Genomic DNA, 20,125 nt, shown 5'->3' with positions numbered 1-20,125 from the left:
GTTATACAAGTTGAGTAAAATAATGCAAACATACAGAATAATAATTACAAAATAATAAGGCTTAGAAGTTACACTCAATGAATATGCAAGTGGTAAATGAACCAATGTTACAATATAGACCCTATTACAATATTATATATTACAATATTATTTTTAGTTATTATGAAAGTTATTATGAAAGCTCTAAATGGAACTTTTTTCGAGGTAAAAATATTTTTCCTCTTACCAAGAGACTTTTTCACGCCACATTTTGAAAACAAAGCTTGGCACATAACGATACAACCTGGTTTTTGTAATTAAAAAAAAAAACAAATTGAATTGTCTTTGTGCCCTTGTGTGAAGTGTTAAAAGTGAAGATTGTTAGTAAATACGAAACCAACCAAAAATTACTTTTGAAAGGGTTCCATGCTATTATGCTGACATCGAAGTCGCGGAAAGGGATCTTTAAGTGTGAAAGGCTCAATTTAAAACAGTCCTCTTCGAGTGGGAACGACTGCAGTCTCCACAATTAATTGCGATATTGAGACACTGCATGCGATTTTTGACCATTTTTATGAGTGCAGTTGCCTCGTGTGAAAAGGGCATGATTAATTCTTCACTAAAAGCTGCATCGACTGATGAGTGTGGTCGATCGTCTAATGTTAAGAATTAGTTTAGATGAATATGAAGTTTGCATTGTTAGGTGCACGCGTCGTCCTGGCGTGTCGGGATGTGAAAAAGGCAAAGGAAGCTGCGGACGACATCCGCCGACAAACGAAGAGCTCGGAGGGTGCAGGTGTGGTGGAAGTGGTGGAGCTCGACCTGGCGTCCCTCGCGTCGGTGCGACAGTGCGCCCAGTACCTGTTGGACACCCAGACACACATCCACATTCTTGTCAACAACGCAGGTAACTCAAAATGAATGTGTTTGAAAAGATTAACTAATCCATTCTTCAGAATGAAAAATTGTTACCGGCATAGATATATTAGTTTTATTAGTTTTTTAAGTTAATTCCTTGGAAAGCAATATACTTCTTGTAACACCTTACCCCATTCGTTTCTAAAATTTTCTGTAGAATATTGGACAGTGGAACAGACGATTTCGTTTCTTTATCTCTCCGCAGCAGGTCTCATCCCAAGCGACTTCTTTCTTTAGGGTTACATGAAGGACGTAGTATATAATTATGATGCCTCTACAATGAGACCTTGAACAATTAAGTCAGAAGATAATTGCATGTAGTAATGGTTACTTTAGATGTTCAAAATGTTCGCCGTTGGCGGCCAGACACCACAACGCAACGACGAGCGGTCGCCGCAGCTACATCGGTCAATGTTTCAATGGAGATCGCTGCACATGCCGCTGTAATCTCCTGGCGAAGGTCCTCCAGCGTGTGCGGCTTACGTCGATAGACTTGATCTTTCACAGATCCCCACAGGTAAAAATCTATAGGAGTTAGATCTGGCACCGTGGGGGGAACTCAATGGGTCCTCTTCGTTCAATCCAATGTCCCTGCAGATTGGCATCCAGGAAAGGTCGTACGGTTAGGTGGTAGTTTCGTGGCGCCCCGTCTGTTGGTGAAGACCTCGTCATCTTCTCCATAAAGCGCACGTACACCTGGTAAAATTGATGTGCGTAACATTTCGAGATACACTTCTCCAGTGACAGTACCATCAAAGAAAAAAGATCCTACTTCGTCTCAAATTTGTCGTCTTCAATTACCATTCGCTGATCAGGATCGTCACCATTAATCGCGTGCAATAATCGTGAGATGTAAATTTTGCACTTAACAGCAGACGAAAACTAATGAAAATTTTCTTCTATACGATTTTGGTGTTTTCGATAACGCACGTCTTCTTAATTTCGGAAAAATTTCCAACCTCACACACCTTGCTGCTATTCCAAACATGTTCAGTGACGGAACGTTCTAAATGTCTTCAAATCAATTTACCCAGCTCTTCATAATACCAGGAATCATATTTTCCCATTTGTGTATGCCTTGACACCGAGAAAAACTGAACACACGTACAGAAGAATTTACCAGGCCGTCATGAAAACTGGTCGACAAGCGATATTAATCCAAGGACATGTATTATGGACTTTGAAATAGCAAACATGAATGCTGCCGCTGAAATTTTTCCGGAGACAAGCGTAAAGGCATGCTTATTCCATTTTTCGCAAAGTATCTGGTGCAAAATTGTACATTCAGGACTGCAAAGATAATACATGATTCCAGACAGTGATTGCCGCCGAGATGCTGGAATGTTATTTCTGCTATCATTTGTTCCCTTACAAGATGTTGACGAAGTATTTGATTTTGTGGCACAGAGAGTTACTGAAGAAATTGAAGTTACTGAATTTATGGAAAGAGTTCATGTGAAAGGAATTGTGCACGAGGAAGGAAGTAGGCAATCGCTGCCAGATTTCCACCGATAACATGGAATGTATGTAATGCAGTCTTGAGTGAGGAACAGCGGACTAATAATGCCGTAGAAGAATGGCACAGCAAATTCTTGAGATCGATGGTTGTGTTTCATCCAGCATTTGGAGGTTTTCGGAAGTTCTACTGGCCGAACAGCAGTGGCGTAGGATTAAATTTTGTGCAGGGGAAGCTGCCTCAATTTGTCTTGCATGTATTAGGAAACGTATTACAAAAATATAATCTTAAGATAAATAGTAGTCGATGTCAAGTCAGCAGTCCGAAGATTGGTTGGAACCTCATAAGTAACACAATAAGGCATGACCTCAAATGGTAGTAAAATATGATTTCATAGTTTAAACATATCTCTAAGAAATAGACACATACAGTGCGTATAATTTAACATTAGCTTACTCCCTACCTTATTTAGAGAAATCACAATATTAACGGTCAATAGATACAGTGTTAGTAAAATTACGTCAGAAACTGTTATTTCCCTCGTTATTTATTATATCAGCCACAGTGCACACTAACACTTCAACTGAACACAACTCACGAAAGGGATAACTCGGAAGCTAAATTCTTTCCAATGCCAAAGCTAGCTTCTTGCGAGCCTTGCTTTCAATCCCCTCCACAGACTCGTTTCTTTCACTCATTCTTCTGTGTAACCCACCCCGCAGATTTTCCATCCCTTTCTAACTAAAGAAGCGTGAAAGAAACGAGTCTGTGGAGGGAATTGAAAGCTGGTATGTGCAGGCTTCATGCTTACTGCTGCATCACAACTCATCCTGAGCTGCCGCATCACAATATTTAAGGCGTACATATAAATTGTATTAAAATTAATCAATAATTTTGTTCATAAACTGCAGGTTTATTAAGGAGTTATTAACTGGGAAAGCTGAGCATTTAGCTTACATTGACGCTACGCCACTGCCGAACAGGAATCAAATTAGCAAGTGATACCCAATTGCTAGAAGGTCATACTCGAGTCCGGTCACCATTGAGTTAGACATATGTTATTAATCATGAGCGTATCACAGAAATGGTTCAGCGACATGAAAAATGTTACAACGATGGCCGTCTGGACACATATTTGCGTGGTATTTCGTACACAATAAAACGAAACCCTGCTGAAGTTAAACGCAATTCAGTACCCTGATAAAAATTGGTACATTTCAATAAATGATTTTTGTCATAATCTTTTTTTATCCTAGTGGACACATGTACATATTGCCATAAGATTTGTGCACGAAATGGTCGGTGGACTGAAATGTCACGGCTAAAGAATCTAGTGGACGTATGAGCGTGAGTACATAGCCTAATTGCGAGTGGACGAAAGGACCTTTAATGCACAAAATAGATACAAATCTGCACATAACTGTAACTTTTTACACTCGTGTTTTCATGCACATTACATATTCCATTACTGTGCATTTTAAAATCTGTCACGTTTTGCGGCTCGCAGAGCAAATAACCATAAAAACTGAACAGCTTTGAAAATAGTTGACTGCATTGAATTCAAACTTACACAACATCAATATTTAAACGATAGCGACTGCTATTACAAATGTTTCACATATTACAAAATAAATATTAGGTGAAGTCATTGCTTATACTGTAGAGCATGATAACACAAACTAAAGCACATTATACAATTTATAGAGGGAAAGTTTTTCGCATTTCAGAGATGAAAAGTTAATTTTGTTTTAACGTAGAAATTATTTCAGGAATGCCAGTATAGTCAAATTCATCACGTAATTTTTCTCTTTTATTTATGTTGAGTTTTAATCTAGTGTTTTTCAGAATACTGTAGCTCCAGCTTTTTAGGCTTCCTAATAATCTCTTTCGATCAAAAATCCCTCACAATTCTCATAATCCTATGCTCGTCTATTCTTGATATGTGTCCATTTCACTCGTTATTTTTTTTTACATAGAATAGGACTTTTTCCAAGCCGACACCCAATTCGGGATCCATGGTGAAAAATAATAAAACGGCAGAAATTTAAATGTTTACTCTACCACCATAAGCCACAGCCGAATGCTAATGTTATTACTAGTACGAGGTCCAAGAACAAATACAACTTGTATGACTACACCCAATGAAGCGACCTCCCCTCGCTGCGAGCATGAGGGCGCCGAATTTTCATATATACTCTTGGTTTCACAAGTAAAGAACCTTCGTTACAGAGTTGAGTTCAGGAGGCCATAAATCTGACTGACACGCTCCCCCAGTTAGTGAAACCGTGGACAACGATACCGCCAGGAAGCCAAGAGGACTAATAATATAATAGAGGGATTCATTCATTCATTCATTCATTTTATTCCATAGATCTTACATGAGCAATGAAGCTTTAAGTTGTGGAACAAATCAAATATTTTACAATATTACAATTACAATTTTTACAAATTTTTATAGTTTTACAATTTAGTAATTTTCTACAATTTTTACAATTTTGTGCAATTTTTTACAATATTTTGGCGAGATGTAGTGAGATGAAGTGAGATCCGAGGATTCGCCAAACTATTACCCGGAATTTGCCTTTTGGTTGGGGAAAACCTCGGAAAAACCCAAACAGGTAATCAAATCAAAGGGGTTGATGCCAAGGACTCGCCATAGACCATCCGGCTTCAGTCCCACGGCTGTGGAAAACCTCGGAAGAAACCATTCAGTGAGATCAAATGGGGATCCAACCGAAGCCCGAACGCAGCTCCGGATCAGCAGCCCAGCGAGTCTGCCGACTGAGCTACATCGATGGCTCTACTAAAAGTATACAATACATAGCCAATCAGATTATTAAATTTACAAACGCAAACGATCATTCATCAGTTGAGCTATATGTATAGGCTAATACAAAACAAGTAAGTTAATTAAATTTAAGGCATAAATAATTCAACCAGTTGTGATATACAGAAATTGATCATACATATCATGCAAACTACTTCAAATTACAAACACAGTTTATCAATAGAGCTATATAGATTACTATTCAATTTAAAGTATATACAATTCATCGGCCAAAACTATACAAATGTATACAATACAAAGTAGCATACTTTCATTAAGCTATACAAATTTATGCAATTAATATCAAGTAGATTAATTCAATTTATAATCATAAACAATTCATCAGTTGAGCTATACAGACTACTATACAATTTACAGCATATACAATTCATCAATTGAACTATACAGACTACCATTCCTTGTTAACCGCTGCTAACTCTTTCAACCAGCACTACGAACGCTACCATCGTTTCTTACCACTAAATTCAAACTCCAGGAAATGGAAAATGAGCATTCGTGCTTTTGGTTTAAGTTGTCAGTCCTGAATAAGGAAGGCGAAGGAAAACAAGGCCTCTTGCAGGAAGCCGCGTAGAATACTGTGTTGTGAATTTTCCATTTTTGAAAGAATGCTCCTGCCACTGCATTACAGATTCACTTTTGTCTTAGTAACAGCGTGTTGTGGTTTCCAGCAATACGTTAGTCGATAGTGAATTCACAATGTTTAATTTCTTTCGGCCGTGTATAAACTATAATAATACAAAGCCACAACCAGGGTCTTCTTCTGAAAGGACGCCAACTAAGCGTAAGAATTGTAGTAAATCGTAAAGAGTAGACGAAGTATGCGGTTTTTTTTTCAGATAAGGCGTTCTTCCACATAATTAGTCGTGTAAACAATTAAAACACTCGCTATTGGTGTTCTGAAAATCCACATCTTGTACATAAAATCCCCCATCATGAAGGAAAAGTTGGATTTTGATGTGCTGTTAGCGCCAGATGAATAATCGGTCCGATTGTTTACGAGTAGAACACATTTTTGTCTACTCTTCATTGTTCATAAATTAATATTGTGAGGTTAAATATCGTATATACCGGCAGAACAAATGAAATTGGAAACGTTACAGTGATCGAACTTAATCGTGTCAATCACAATGTGTTTTTTCCTATAGCAACTGTTTAGTCGAGGAAGAACGACATTTTCAGCGTCTTCTATGAGGTATGATTTTATACACGTTTTAAGTAGCGGTGTTAACGCATGAGTGCGGCCGGCTGCGACATGTTCAATCGCCGAGAAGCAAAACACCGCGCCAACGGTCAGTACATATAATAGAAACCCTGTGCAAGCTTTAAAATTCCTGTAAAAATGTTTGCATTAATCCAGTAATTTGTTACTCCATCCAAATCTTTCTAGATCTTCCCACAAGTAATTAACAGGAACTGAATCATAGATGTTTTTTATAAATCTAGGAACACCTATGCCGCGTTTAAAAAGCCTTCACCTGTACGCAGCAACTCTAGATATTAATAGCAGAGGTGTGCTTAAGATAACGACCTTTATGGGATGGGATGGGATGGGATGGGATGGGATGGGATGGGATGGGATGGGATGGGATGGGATGGGTGGGGTAGCAAGTCCGTGAGACCAAGATCACCACTGCATGTGTCTGCCCTACTCCCTGTCAAGCAGACACTGGTGATGTTATAGTAGATATAGGGTTGTTTATTGTAAGCGAGGATTTTTAACTTGCCATTATACTATTATAACCCAAGATAAGATGAATGACTAGGCTATAAAAACTGCCAGAAAACAAAAGGGCTAGATGTATCTACTATTATGATATCGACACAAAATTTATTATGCTGCCGAGAACAGGAAAACATTTGTTGTGTTACCCAACATAAATAATAAATTAAAAAACTATACACCAAATTTAACTTTCATTCACTGTTAAATTCTATTATGGATTTAGTCTTAATAATTTATATATTTTAAGTTTTTTTCGTGAAATAACTTTAGTAGGACAGAGTTCCCTATTTATAAGACTCCCTGATATTTCTGTCTGTCAACTGTTTCTGTTGGCGGGAAGAGAAGTAACTATTTCCGGTTTACTAGCGCTATGATAGCTGATGACTGATGAATCATACATCACGAGTGTATGACTGTAGAGATGGGGTAAAAAGTGATTTTTAACTCACCGGTGAAGCAGTGACAGCTCATTTTCGATCACGGTGATTTTAACCAGTGATCCAGTGATTAGAGGCGATTTCCAGTTGCCAGTGATGACGACGAGAGACCTGCGCGATAGAGCGGACTTCAGTCAGCTGATCACTAGTAGAGCAGCGAGTGATTTCTCATTACGAAGTGCGAGCAATTAACTATTTTGAATTAATATTGGAGAATATGATCTTATGGGTCCATTGACAATGCAGAGAAAAAACAGAACTCCGAAAAACATATTATGATGAAATCAGACACATTAGTTGAGATTATTTGCGGAATTTAAAAATAAAACTATTTAACTGAAATATTACCGGTATAATGTAATTTTCATTTGGCTGCATATACAGGGTGTTTAAAAAATACGGGGCACAATTTCAGGTATGTATTTCCCACATGTAGACAATCAAAATAGTTCATTACAACATGTGTCCGGAAATGCTTCATTTCCGAGTTATGGCCTTCACAACGTTGAAATTCACCGGAACGTTTTTCTTTCCGCAGGTCGTTGCCGTCAAAGGAGACATTAAGAGGGCACTCTGACAGTTCATTCCGAGACGAAGGTTACATTCAGTGTTGTGTAGGCGTTAGACTGTGCGACATGTATTCAAATCAAGAGCTGGCAGAGGTAGACTTCATGTACGGTAAGGCGGACGGCAATGCTGCGCTGGCTCGTCGTTTGTACCAGGAGAGGTACCCACAGCGACAATGTCCAGATCGGAAGACATTTGTACGTCTCCATTACCGTCTGTGCGAGTATGAAAAATTTAACTCTCCTGGTTTGGGAAGGGGATGACCAAGATCTACAACTCCAGAAGTACAGGAAGAGATTCTGGAGGCTGTGAACATGACTCCTTCTATCAGCACACGGAGGGTAGCGTTGCAAGTCAATGTTCTTCATACGACTGTCTGGAGACTGTTGAAAGAGTATCAATTGTATCCTTATCATTTGCAACGTGTACAGGTCCTGTCACCAGCAGATTACCCAGCACGAGTTAGGTTCTGTCAGTGGTTCTTGCAGCAGTGTGGTGTAAATCCGAACTTTTCTGCCTTAGTATTATTTACAGATGAAGCCAGGTTCACACGAGATGGCATAACAAATTTCCACAATCAGCATGTATGGGCGTATGAAAACCCACGTGCAACTGTTCCATCTCATCACCAGGTGCGGTTCTCTCTCAACGTGTGGTCCAGTATCATTGGTGATCGATTAGTTGGACCCCATGTACTTGTAAACAGATTTACGGGGCAGGCGTACACAAACTTCCTGGAAAACACCATACCTCATGTTTTAGAAGACACTCCACTGATCAATCGTCAACACATTCACTTCTTGCATGATGGCGCTCCTGCACACTTCAGTCGTACAGCTCGCCGGTACTTGGATCGAAGGTTTCCTGATCGATGGATAGGTAGAGGTGTGGCCTCCACGCTCACCTGATCTGAACCCTCTCGATTTCTACTTGTGGGGCCATTTAAAATCATAGGTTTATTCGTCTCCGGTGCCTGATTTGGAATCCCTTCGGAATCGAATTGTGGCATGTTCTGAGGACATACCCAATACCCCTGGAGTTTGGGATCGTGTTCGCAGGTCAATGAGACATCGATGTGAGGTCTGTATTCAAGCAGGAGGTGGACATTTTGAACATGTTCTGTAATGACAACGACCTGCGGAAAGAAAAACGTTCCGGTGAATTTCAATGTTGTGAAGGCCATAACTCGGAAATGAAGCATTTCCGGACACATGTTGTAATGAACTATTTTGATTGTCTACATGTGGGAAATACATACCTGAAATAATGCCCCGTATTTTTAAACACCCTGTATAATAAAGGTGGTATTTGTAGGCCTGCATTGTTACATTAACCATAATAATTCTAGCCTCACCTTTCATTTTATTCACAAGTTTCACAGTTATTTAATAGGCTGTGGTTAAACGACTATAATATGGATAAATATTAATGGTAATTCTCCAGGAAAGCTACATATAAGAAGATAAAATTTTCTTTAGCTTAATTGACTTTTGTGATATGTATATAATGACAAACACGTGGCTTTAGTTTGCAGGTACAAATACTTTCAAAATAAAAATCTTTTGATGCTTGCCAATAGCCTATATTCTAGTGCGCTGTTGTAGCCCCCCTTTCTTCTGGTTATTTAACGACGCTCTATCAACTACTTTGTTATTTAGTGTGGATGGAATGGGTGGGACATGGTATTTGCCGAGATGAGGTCGAGGATTCGCCATAAGTTACCTAACATTCGCCGGTTGAAAAAAAAAAAACCTGGGAAAAACCCGAACCAGGTAATCAGCCCAAGCGGGAATCGAACCCACGCCTGAGCGCAAGTCGGAACAGCAGGCAAACATGCTACCGTCTGAGCTACGCCGGTGACCCCCTTCTTGTTACTAGGCCTAATTAATTTTTACTTGAATGAAAAAAATTCCGACTTTTTAATTGCGTTTCTGTAATTCCATCATGCTGACAAGTGAAATTTTTGCTTCACTGGCAAGCAACCATAACATTTTTAAAGCCCCGCTAATCTGCTAATACCAACATAACATGCGAGAGGTCCAGCATGAATTAATAAAAAAAATGTTGGTTTCCTTAGTATTGCTTTCATGGACATCTAGAGTGTTATATTTGAAACAAAAAGGGCAGAAGGACTACAACAGTGCATTAGAATATAGCTACACTATAGCTAACTATGGAACGATTTTTATGTTGAAAGTGTTTGCAGCTGCAAAGTAAAACCACTGTATATGAATATATTCATCTCACAGGAGTCATAAAATGGTAATTCTTCATAAAAGCTACTCTTGCACAATTTTTACAACCCCTACAGAAGTTAAAAAATTATCAAAACCTTAAAATCTTTAAAGTCTCCTGATCCGGATAAAATTAATACCCTAGTTCTTAAAAATCTACCATACAAAGTTATGGCACAAAACGAAGTTGTTCAACTTAGCACTGAAATTTCAATATTTTCCTTCATCACAAATCATTACAATTTTAAAAAGAACAAAAATCCATGTAATATCAAGCAGTTCAAAAATTATTGAACAGGTGGCAGAAGACTGCAAATAAGATAGTGTGCTGTTTGTTGAAATCACTAGAAAATAATGATACATTACAGTTGCTTATGGTTCAGTAAGTAAATCACTTCTTGATCACTGTTTCACTGGTTAATTATCAGTTTACTCACAGGAATGAAAGTGATTTTTTAATCACCGGTGAAAAATCGCTGCTAGTGATTTTTCCTTCCATTTCTACTTGACTTCAGTCAGACCTATGAAGTCGTCAGTCTCTGTGTTTATACAATACCGTACAGTACAGTAGCTGAAGGTATATTTATGGAAGGCTTTTATTTCAACTCTGCCTCTGTGCTACGTCATAGTTTGCGGTGAGGTGGAAAGGAGAGATGGCAAAAGTTGTAATGCTTTTCAATAAGCTGACATCCATGACTGAGATAAGCCATTTGAAATTTAATGGTCACTGACCAACATAGATACAATGAAATATGTGTATGTGAAGCATAAAAGCTATAAAAATTGAAAGGAAGTTCGAAAGGAAGGAAAGTTAAGTAACGCAATAATAGACGAGATCTGTGTTAACATGATAGGGACAGGATTATGGCCTGCAAGATCGCCTGATTTAACTCCGATATTTTTCTGTGGACAACATTGAACGCATATGGAAATAATCCGCATACAATAAAAGAATTAAAAGACAATATCGGGATACAATAGCTACACTTACACCGATTGAACTTCAAAGTGTGCCCCAGAACTTAGTCATGAGATACCAATTGTGTCTGGATTGTGATGGACGACATTTTCAGAGTCGAATGTGAAGGTAGGAGTCAATTATTTATTTAATCAATTTTCTGGTTTTCATATAGAGTTCTCCAGTCGTTTCCGGTCGCGGAACCTGCTTGCTTTGCCGGAATAGCTCGGGCTATGTACAGAGACGGAACTGTGCATATTGAGTTAATATGGAATAGGTACTATAAAATGTTCAGTGTCCAGTATTCAGAGCAAATATAGGCTATGTGCAACTACTGCAAATTTCACTCAACTAGAAAATGTTGCTGAAATTGCGTTCAATCTTTTAATCTTTGCGTAGTAATACATTTTACTGAAAACATATTTCAGGCTAATTCCGATTGTTGATATCGGCAAAGGATATAATACATTACAAAAGAGAATTTCTATCCAATTTTCATTTCACAAAATTGCAACGAACTTAAACTCTTCTATATTTATAAAAAAAATTAGGTTAAGTTTACTGACCCAGTTTCACAGTGTAATTAATTCTGTGGAAAAAAAGTTTAACAAAGTCTTTTAAAGAATCTTGACGATATTACACAAAATTCAATTTAGCCAGAGTTGCGTCACTGCAGTCTCTCTCGTTCGATATAGAACACATCAACAACAGATGACTGGAATTCCTTAGCACAGGGACGGCGCGGCGCGGCTCTATGCAGAGCGAAGGTGGGTTAGCATTGCTTCAAAGAATTCTGTTGTCCCTCTCAAAATTCCCAACAGGTAACTTCAGGTAATGAATGGATGATCCTATTTTGTCCCGTGAAGGGATAAGTCTCCTATAAAGGGAGAGCTCGGTTTAGAACTCATGTGGTGAGCTAGTCCACAAGAGTTATAATATAAGTTTAGTTCATATCTGTAGTAGTTTCCTTTCTTATACTATACTTCCCTGACGTGAATAATTTAGGAGAAATCCACAAACGATTAGGGAAAACACGGGAATTTTACTTGAAGCAAGTAAAGAGATAGGTTTGGAAGTAAATCCCGAAAAGACAAAGTATATGATTATGTCTCGTGACGAGAATATTGTACGAAATGGAAATATAAAAATTGGAAGTAGGTGGAACAATTCAAATACCTGGAAGCAACGGTAACAATTATAAATGATCTCGGGAGGAAATTAAACACAGAATAAATATGGGAAATGCCTGTTACTATTCGGTTGAAAAGCTTTTATCATCCAGTCTGCTGTCAAAAAATGTGAAAGTTAGAATTTATAAAACAGTTATATTACCGGTTGTTCTTTATGGTTGTGAAACTTGGACTCTCACTTTGAGAGAGGAACATAGGTTAAGGGTGATTGAGAATAAGATTCGTAGGAAAATATTTGGTGCTAAGAGGGATGAAGTTACAGGAGAATGGAGAAAGTTACACAACATAGAACTGCACGTATTATATTCTTCACCTGACATAATTAGGAGCATTAAATCCAGACGTTTGAGGTGGGCAGGGCATGTAGCACGTATGGGCGAATCCAGAAATGAATATAGAGTGTTAGTTGGGAGGCCGGAGGGAAAAAGACCTTTGGGGAGACCGAGACGTAGATGTGAAGATAATATTAAAATGGATTTGAGGGAGGTGGAATATGATGATAGAGACTGGATTAATCTTGCTCAGGATAGGGACCAATGGCGGGCTTATGTGAGGGCGGCAATGAACATCCGGGTTCCTTAAAAGCCAGTAAGTAAGTATACTATACTTCCCTATGATCTTTAAACTATCGCTGCAACCTTTCCTGCTAAAGCAGACACTTGTGTCGGCTCCGTCACCTATTCTTCTTGCACACACACTCGCTTCTACACTGTCACTATTCTATTAGCACTGGCACTCGTTTAGACACGATCACACCAGGATTATTTACTCTAACAAGTTATCGCCACTGCGTAGTATGCACTTTCTGTCCATATTTTGTCCCTACAAGGTCTTTTATAGACTTTTCCATTCGCGTTTGGTCCTTGCTGCCCAGAACCACTGCACACCCGCGACGTTCCTGAAGAGATCTGCCCATCTGATTGCAGATCAGCTCCGGTTTCTCCTACCGAGTAAGAAGAAAAAGAAATATGCTGAAATCGACACATGTATTTCTAGAATCATCGCAAATTACGAACATCATAAGGAGGAAGAAAACATTGTGGACTATCTCCTAGCATTGGACCATAATATAACAGGAATCATACAGAAAAATAACAGGAAATTTACTGTATGACTAACTAAATTATTGTTAATTCCATAGGAATTTATTTTCAACAATTCAAATTATACAAATGAATCATGCGTCCAATTCAAATATTGTTACCAATAAATCACCTGTGATAAATATACACCTGTGGCAAATATGAATCTGTTACGAATTAAGTTTGACATATTGTAACGATGACGAAAAATGTGTGACGAATTCCCCTAAACCCCTCCCCATTTGTATCACTCTAGCTCAGTGATGTCAAAGCAAGCGGATTTTTCTGACCTTGACGTCGTGCACGGGCATTAAGCGCTAGGTATGGAAGGAGAAATAAGCAGCCTGTTGGATTAAGAAAACAGTGGTGCACAAACTTCAAACGGAACGTGAAATTTTATGTCGTTTATTTTATATGGCTTCTTTCTGTTTGTTATTTTCTATATTGTCTGTAAAACAAAAGTAATAAGACCTATTTCTTAGCCTAATATTGCAGTTGTGTTTTAAACGTTAATAAAATAATAAAGAGTAAAGAAGGAATATTCACACAAACTCCATAATACTTACAACTATAATGCACTAAGTGCATTAAACACATCATTCATAAAGAAAGTGTTATCCCAAAGAAAGACACTAAGTATGACATGATAAGTAGAAATTGATATTGAGGGTATTTTTAGCCTTATAAAAGTAATAAAAAAAAATATTATAGTACAAAGCAAAGTTGGCTAGGTAAAGAGTGCGTCAGAAAGAACGGATGGATTTCAAACTGTCGATACGCAGCGAGGGGAGGGATATAGTGAGGGGAACCACGACTGTTGGGTCAGCCAGAGAATGCAGTTCCAGTTGAGAACATGGTGTTGGTCTGACGTACAAGGTGCTTTCATCGTAGAGACATTTTTGAAAAATGAAGAGTCTGTGATCGCCACTGAGGACTCATTTAGACATCGGACGTCACGCTAGGATTCAAACTCGGAAAACAATTTTGCGGTGGGTGGCTTCATTTCGTACCACAGGTTCAACATTAAAGAAGAAATCACCTGGACGAACACGGAGCGCGTGTACACCTGCAAATGTGGAGACAGACATTCAAAGATCATCCCGCAAACATGCTATTGCACTGAGATTGTCCGAGGCTACGGTAAAATCTCGCGCCCTGCGACTTCTTTCTTTGGGACCATTTGAAGGCGTAAGTTTGTAAACATCGATCACATACACTGGACGAACTGAAGACGGCGATTCGTGAAGAAATCGCGGCAATCCCACCAGCTATGACTATGAAAGTGATGGCGAACTTCAGAAAACTCTTCGATGCCTGTATTGAAAGCCAAGGACATCATATAGATTATGTTGTTTTCCATATATAAACTGCATGTACTGGTGAATATTTTGATAACAATAAATGTTTGATTTGATGAATCCTCATAATTTTCTTGCCAAGTGAAATCCATCCGTTCTTTCTGACGCACCCTGTATATGTTTTAACTGTAACTAATATTACTTAATTAAACTCTTATCGCATTATGCTTTTAGGTGATATTGGTACGCAACTTTCTGTTATCAGAATATTAAATTATCTCGAAATCTGCTGAAGCTGTAGAGCTGACGTTGTACCAACACATAGGTACATATCGTTTGTTTGTGATGTAACAGTATTTGCTTTGTTAATTCATTTCCTTCAAACATTTTCCATGCGAATATTTTCAAACAGTTCAATACATTATCTTCAGCAATACGTATTTACGATATATTAGATTTACAAAACATTGTTTCAGTACCTGTAAGGCTACTAAACAAACATATCTGAAAATTTCACTTTTCTGTAAAAAAAAAGTTGAGAAAATATTCCTTTTGAATAAAAAAGCAAACTTGTGAAAAATGAGCATTAAAAATAAAACTTACATTCTTATAATACACTTATACTTCTCAGATAAATCTAAAAATGAACATGGATACAGTTTTAATAAGTTTTCTTCCCTTTACCCATTGAATCAGTGCTGACCATCTCTGTATATAGCTCGACCAAGAGGCATATACTACCACTTTCGTCTGTCTCTTTCCTTTCCGCTGTAAAGCACTCAGGCTCTCCTGGACTCTAAAACGCGCGCTTGCTCCTGTGGGCATCAGTTGACATCACTGTCTAGCTCATCGTTTCTCTCCCTTACAAACGTACAGTACAAACATACTTTACATACAGTGAAAAGTTGCTTTTTAACTTCCAACTGCATGATTTTACAGTGATTGAAAAGGAAATACAGAACATTAATAAGTAACACAACTTAAAATTGAATTTTTATATAGCACTCTTTATTTGTGAGTGCAGCATTTCGTTCTAATAATAATTTAACATATTTAATGTACCTTTTGTTCGCTTGAAGTTACTGTGATAGAAGAGCAGATTGTTTACATGTTACTGTTCGTACTATTGAACTAACAGAAACTACAGCTCTTCATCAGTAAGCTACCTTTTACAGGTAACTCCGAGGCCATGGAGCAACAACCATAAAAAGTACAACTCTGTATGATATGATGACGCAACTTATTCTACCCGCGTAACGTGAAGTCAAGAATTAACTCAGCCAGAGCCCAGCCTCTATTCATCTTTATGTATTCTTTCGAGTCGTCTCTAATTTGTTGTTATTTACTTATTATATTTTTACTCTGTCCTCAATTTGTGTTGCTTCAGGCTCAGTACTAAATACTAACAATACTTACTTACTGGCTTTTAAGGAACCCGGAGGTTCATTGCCGCCCTCAAATAAGCCCGCCATTGGTCCCTATCCTGAGCAAGATTAATCCAATCTCTACCATCATATCCCACCTCCCTCAAATCCATTTTAATATTATCCTCCCATCTACGTCTCGGCCTCCCCAAAAGTCTTTTTCCCTCCGGCCTCCCAACTAACACTCTATATGCATTTCTGGATTCGCCCATACGTGCTACATGCCTTGCCCATGTCAAATGTCTGGATTTAATGTTCCCAATTATGTCAGGTGAAGAATACAATGCGTTCAGCTCTGCGTTGTGTAACTTTCTTCATTCTTCTGTAACTTCATCCCTCTCAGCCCCAGATATTTTCCTAAACATCTTATTCGCAAACACCCTTAATCTCTGTTCCTCTCTCAAAGTGAGAGTCCAAGTATCACAACCATAAAGAACAACCGATAATATAACTGTTTTATAAATTCTAACTTTCAGAGTTTTTGACAGCAGACTAGATGACAAAAGCTTCTCAACCGAATAATAACAGGCATTTTCCATATTTATTCTGCGTTTAATTTCCTCCCGAGTGTCATTTATATTTGTTACTGTTGCTCCAATATATTTGAATTTTTAGACCTCTTCGAAGGATAAATCTCCAATTTTTATAGTTCCATTTCGTACAATATTCTGATCACGAGACGTAATCATACTTAATCTTTTCGGGATTTACTTCCAACCCTATCGCTTTACTTGCTTCAAGTAGAATTTCCGCGTTTTCCCTAATCGTTTGTTGATTTCCTCCTAACATATTCACGTCATTCGCATAGACAAGAAGCTGAAGTAACCCGTTCAATTATAAACCCTCTCTTAACCGAGTCATACGCCTTTTTGAAATGTATGAATAACTGATGTACTGTACACTTATACTCCCATTTTTTCTCCATTATCTGTCGAATACAAAAAGTCTGATCAATAGTCGATCTATTACGCCTAAAACCACACTGATGACTACTAAGAATATGCTTCATATAAATAATAGTTCTACATTCATTTCAAATTAATATCTTTTAAATTTATTTTCTTTGCTTAAGGTTTATTTTATATATTAATGTCACATTAACTTTGAAAAGTGTCCAATAAAATTAATCAAAACATTTATGAAGGAAAACGTATGTCAAGCGGTAATTGTATGTTCTTGTATGTTTTTATTGCAAGAAAGAGAAGTAAAGTTGTACATCTTTCTTCCGGCAAGTCTAAATGTCTACAGTACTGCCTACTGATTCCGATATGATTTCTTAGAAGTCAGAGCTCGTATATCAGCAAGCAACGTTCCAAGTAATAAAATATTAAGATGGCCGATTGTTATATAATGTAGTAAGACACAGAATACAAAATTTTGACTGAAAATCTTCTCAGAAAATGTCTCTGGGGATAACAATAGTGTTTGCACAGAAAATAAAATATTCTGTTTTACTTGGGGACAAGGAAACTGAAGTTCAAGAGATGACGCAATAGTAAGCACATTCCTTGCATGGTTGATCTCCTGGTTGGAGAACAATATGATAACTAGACTTCGAAGTGCAGGTCCCGATGGGGGAGATACAGGCTGACTGACAGTGGAGTGTTTGACGGAGGTGGAGGAAAAGGCTAGAGCTTACTTACTTTTTCCGGTCTGTTAGGAAGTTTCGTACGTACTAGCACTGAATCTGCGAAGTGGGACTACTTGAAGTTATTGCGATGTCGAAAACAAAATTCAATTGGAACAAATCTTTAAATATACATTATTAAATTTCTCCCACAAGAAACTCCTATAGTAAAAATATTTTGAAATGACGAAATACATCATAATATTGCTGGAAAAAAAAATACAGCCTTAATTATGGATTAAAATTTATAATATAATTTTTATAATCTGTATTTAAAAATTATACTGTATAAATTGAAATAGTAATTGGAGATATTTAGAATACATAATTTAAATTAGTATTAATATATTATATTTATAATAATAATAATAATAATAATAATAATAATAATAATAATAATAATAATAATAATAATAATAATAATTCACAAAGTTAATACATATGGTAAATAATTTGTCCAAGTTATATACTACTATAAATTTCAAATATATAATTCTAATAACAAATTTTATGTAATACTAATGTTGTTTGGTCTAGCCACTTTAATTTTTGCCTATCTTATACTTACGTATTATCATATTTAACATACTGTATATTTTAAATAAGTTTTCTTGTTAATTTGTAATACCAGTACTTAATTTTAATTCATTTGATTCTCAGTTTACTCCATTTTGTTATCAAGTTAACCTACAAAACTTTCATTTTTACTTTTTACTAATATTAAGTTCTTACTAAATAGAATACTGAAGTCATTTTCAATTTAAGTATAATAGCATCTTCGTTTCTTGGTAATGGGTATTCCTCACACAGCGGCGGTTGGGTTTATATTAAATAGAAACAAATTTTTGTAAATGTTTTGTCTAAATATTGTTTCTTGTATAGTAATCTAATTAGTTTCAGAGAAGTATATTTGTGTAATGATGATGATGATGATGATAATAATAATAATAATAATAATAATAATAATAATAATAATAATAATAATGATAATGATAATACTTTATTATTAGATTATTAGAACGCATGCTATTTGTAACATAAATTACAAAATAAGAAAAAGCAGTGACATAAACACAGTAATTATAAGCAAGATCCTTCAGGCAAACATTTCATTTTTTCATTGCTTGGCTTATATTTCTCCATCCAACTAACATTATGTGCGTATGAAGGAGAAGACTACTTTGCCAGCTACTTTGTAAACACTGTATATTCTGTGGGTACTTAACTTCGGAGTAAATGTGCCTCAACTTCGAAGTCTAATGATAACTCTCGCTGAAGTGAGGGATGCATGGACGATAAATTGCCTCCTTTTCGTCCTTCATTTGCGTCGCCTGTTGTGTTTGTTGCTCCATTCTCATGATAGGATCCAAAATAAGGGCTCTTTCTCTCTCCCTGTCGATCACTACAATATCTGCTCGTCGGTGGTTGTCATCGTTAAAAACACAATTAATTTCTTCGTAACCCTTCAATTTAACTTTTCGTAGGGCTGTAAAAATAGACGAATCCACACGGTGGTGATGGGTATTAGGAAGGTATCTTCCCTTTGGGCAAAAGCCTAGTACATGACCAAGATTATCGATGTCTTTACAGCCAGGCTGATGGCAATGTGTTGTTTGCTGACTCTTCCCAAGAGCAGAACGAAGTACTGATATATTTCAGGATATTTTAAGTGCATTTGTCCACTCGGAACAGGACAGATTTTTCCTATTATTCACCCACATATTTGTTTTGGGACAGTCGCCGTGAACTTCGACCCCTTTTCCCTTGTGACATAACTTACATCATGCCCCTGGGAATTTACAGCATTTTCTTACGAAGCCAACGACCAGATTTGAAGATGTGTGATGGCTCTTCATCTCACTTAATTTTTTAATGAGACAGGGTTGCTTCACTCGTCCTGCGACGTGCCCATCGTTTCACAAACATCCCTATTCGCACAATACTTGTATCGGAAATAACTATTCTTGAACTGTTATTTAAAAGGGAGACGAACAATCTCGAAAGCAAGATAATTGAAATATACTTTTAGTCGAACGCTCTATTTTGCACAAACACAGTATATTTGCAACAGCTAAACGTACATTGTTATTGGTTTGGTTTTCTGTTTTAGAAAATTGGCATTTAAGATTTATTCAAATGCTAACATTTTTTTTAGCTAAATTGAAAGATTCCCAACTTCTTAATAACTTGCTTTTTAGATTCTCTCACGTGTAACAAATATTTTCACTAGTTTCAAATATAATCCATTTGACAATACGGGGGCAAAACGCCATCCTTTTTTTTACTTGCTCAATAGTATGGACTCGGATAAATTTGCAACCAAAAGTAGGAATAATTATATACGGTGTTTCACAAAAATACTGAGACAAACTTCGTCGGGTTGT

The 20,125-nt window shown here is 37.1% G+C and overlaps 1 protein-coding gene across 2 annotated transcripts in view; it reads left to right on the top strand.

Moving 5' to 3' along the window:
• Positions 1-20,125, top strand: part of LOC138710606 (retinol dehydrogenase 13-like) — a 160,296-nt gene that overhangs the window by 60,627 nt on the left and 79,544 nt on the right. For both annotated transcript variants that reach the window (XM_069841611.1, XM_069841610.1), the window contains exon 3: positions 683-886. In XM_069841611.1, the coding sequence (XP_069697712.1) occupies positions 683-886 (204 nt within the window). The remainder of the gene's footprint in view (positions 1-682; positions 887-20,125) is intronic.

This window comes from Periplaneta americana, chromosome 12, assembly GCF_040183065.1.
Source record: "Periplaneta americana isolate PAMFEO1 chromosome 12, P.americana_PAMFEO1_priV1, whole genome shotgun sequence".
In the NCBI taxonomy this organism is placed as follows: domain Eukaryota; kingdom Metazoa; phylum Arthropoda; class Insecta; order Blattodea; family Blattidae; genus Periplaneta; species Periplaneta americana.
This window is presented reverse-complemented; position numbering and strand designations above follow the sequence as displayed.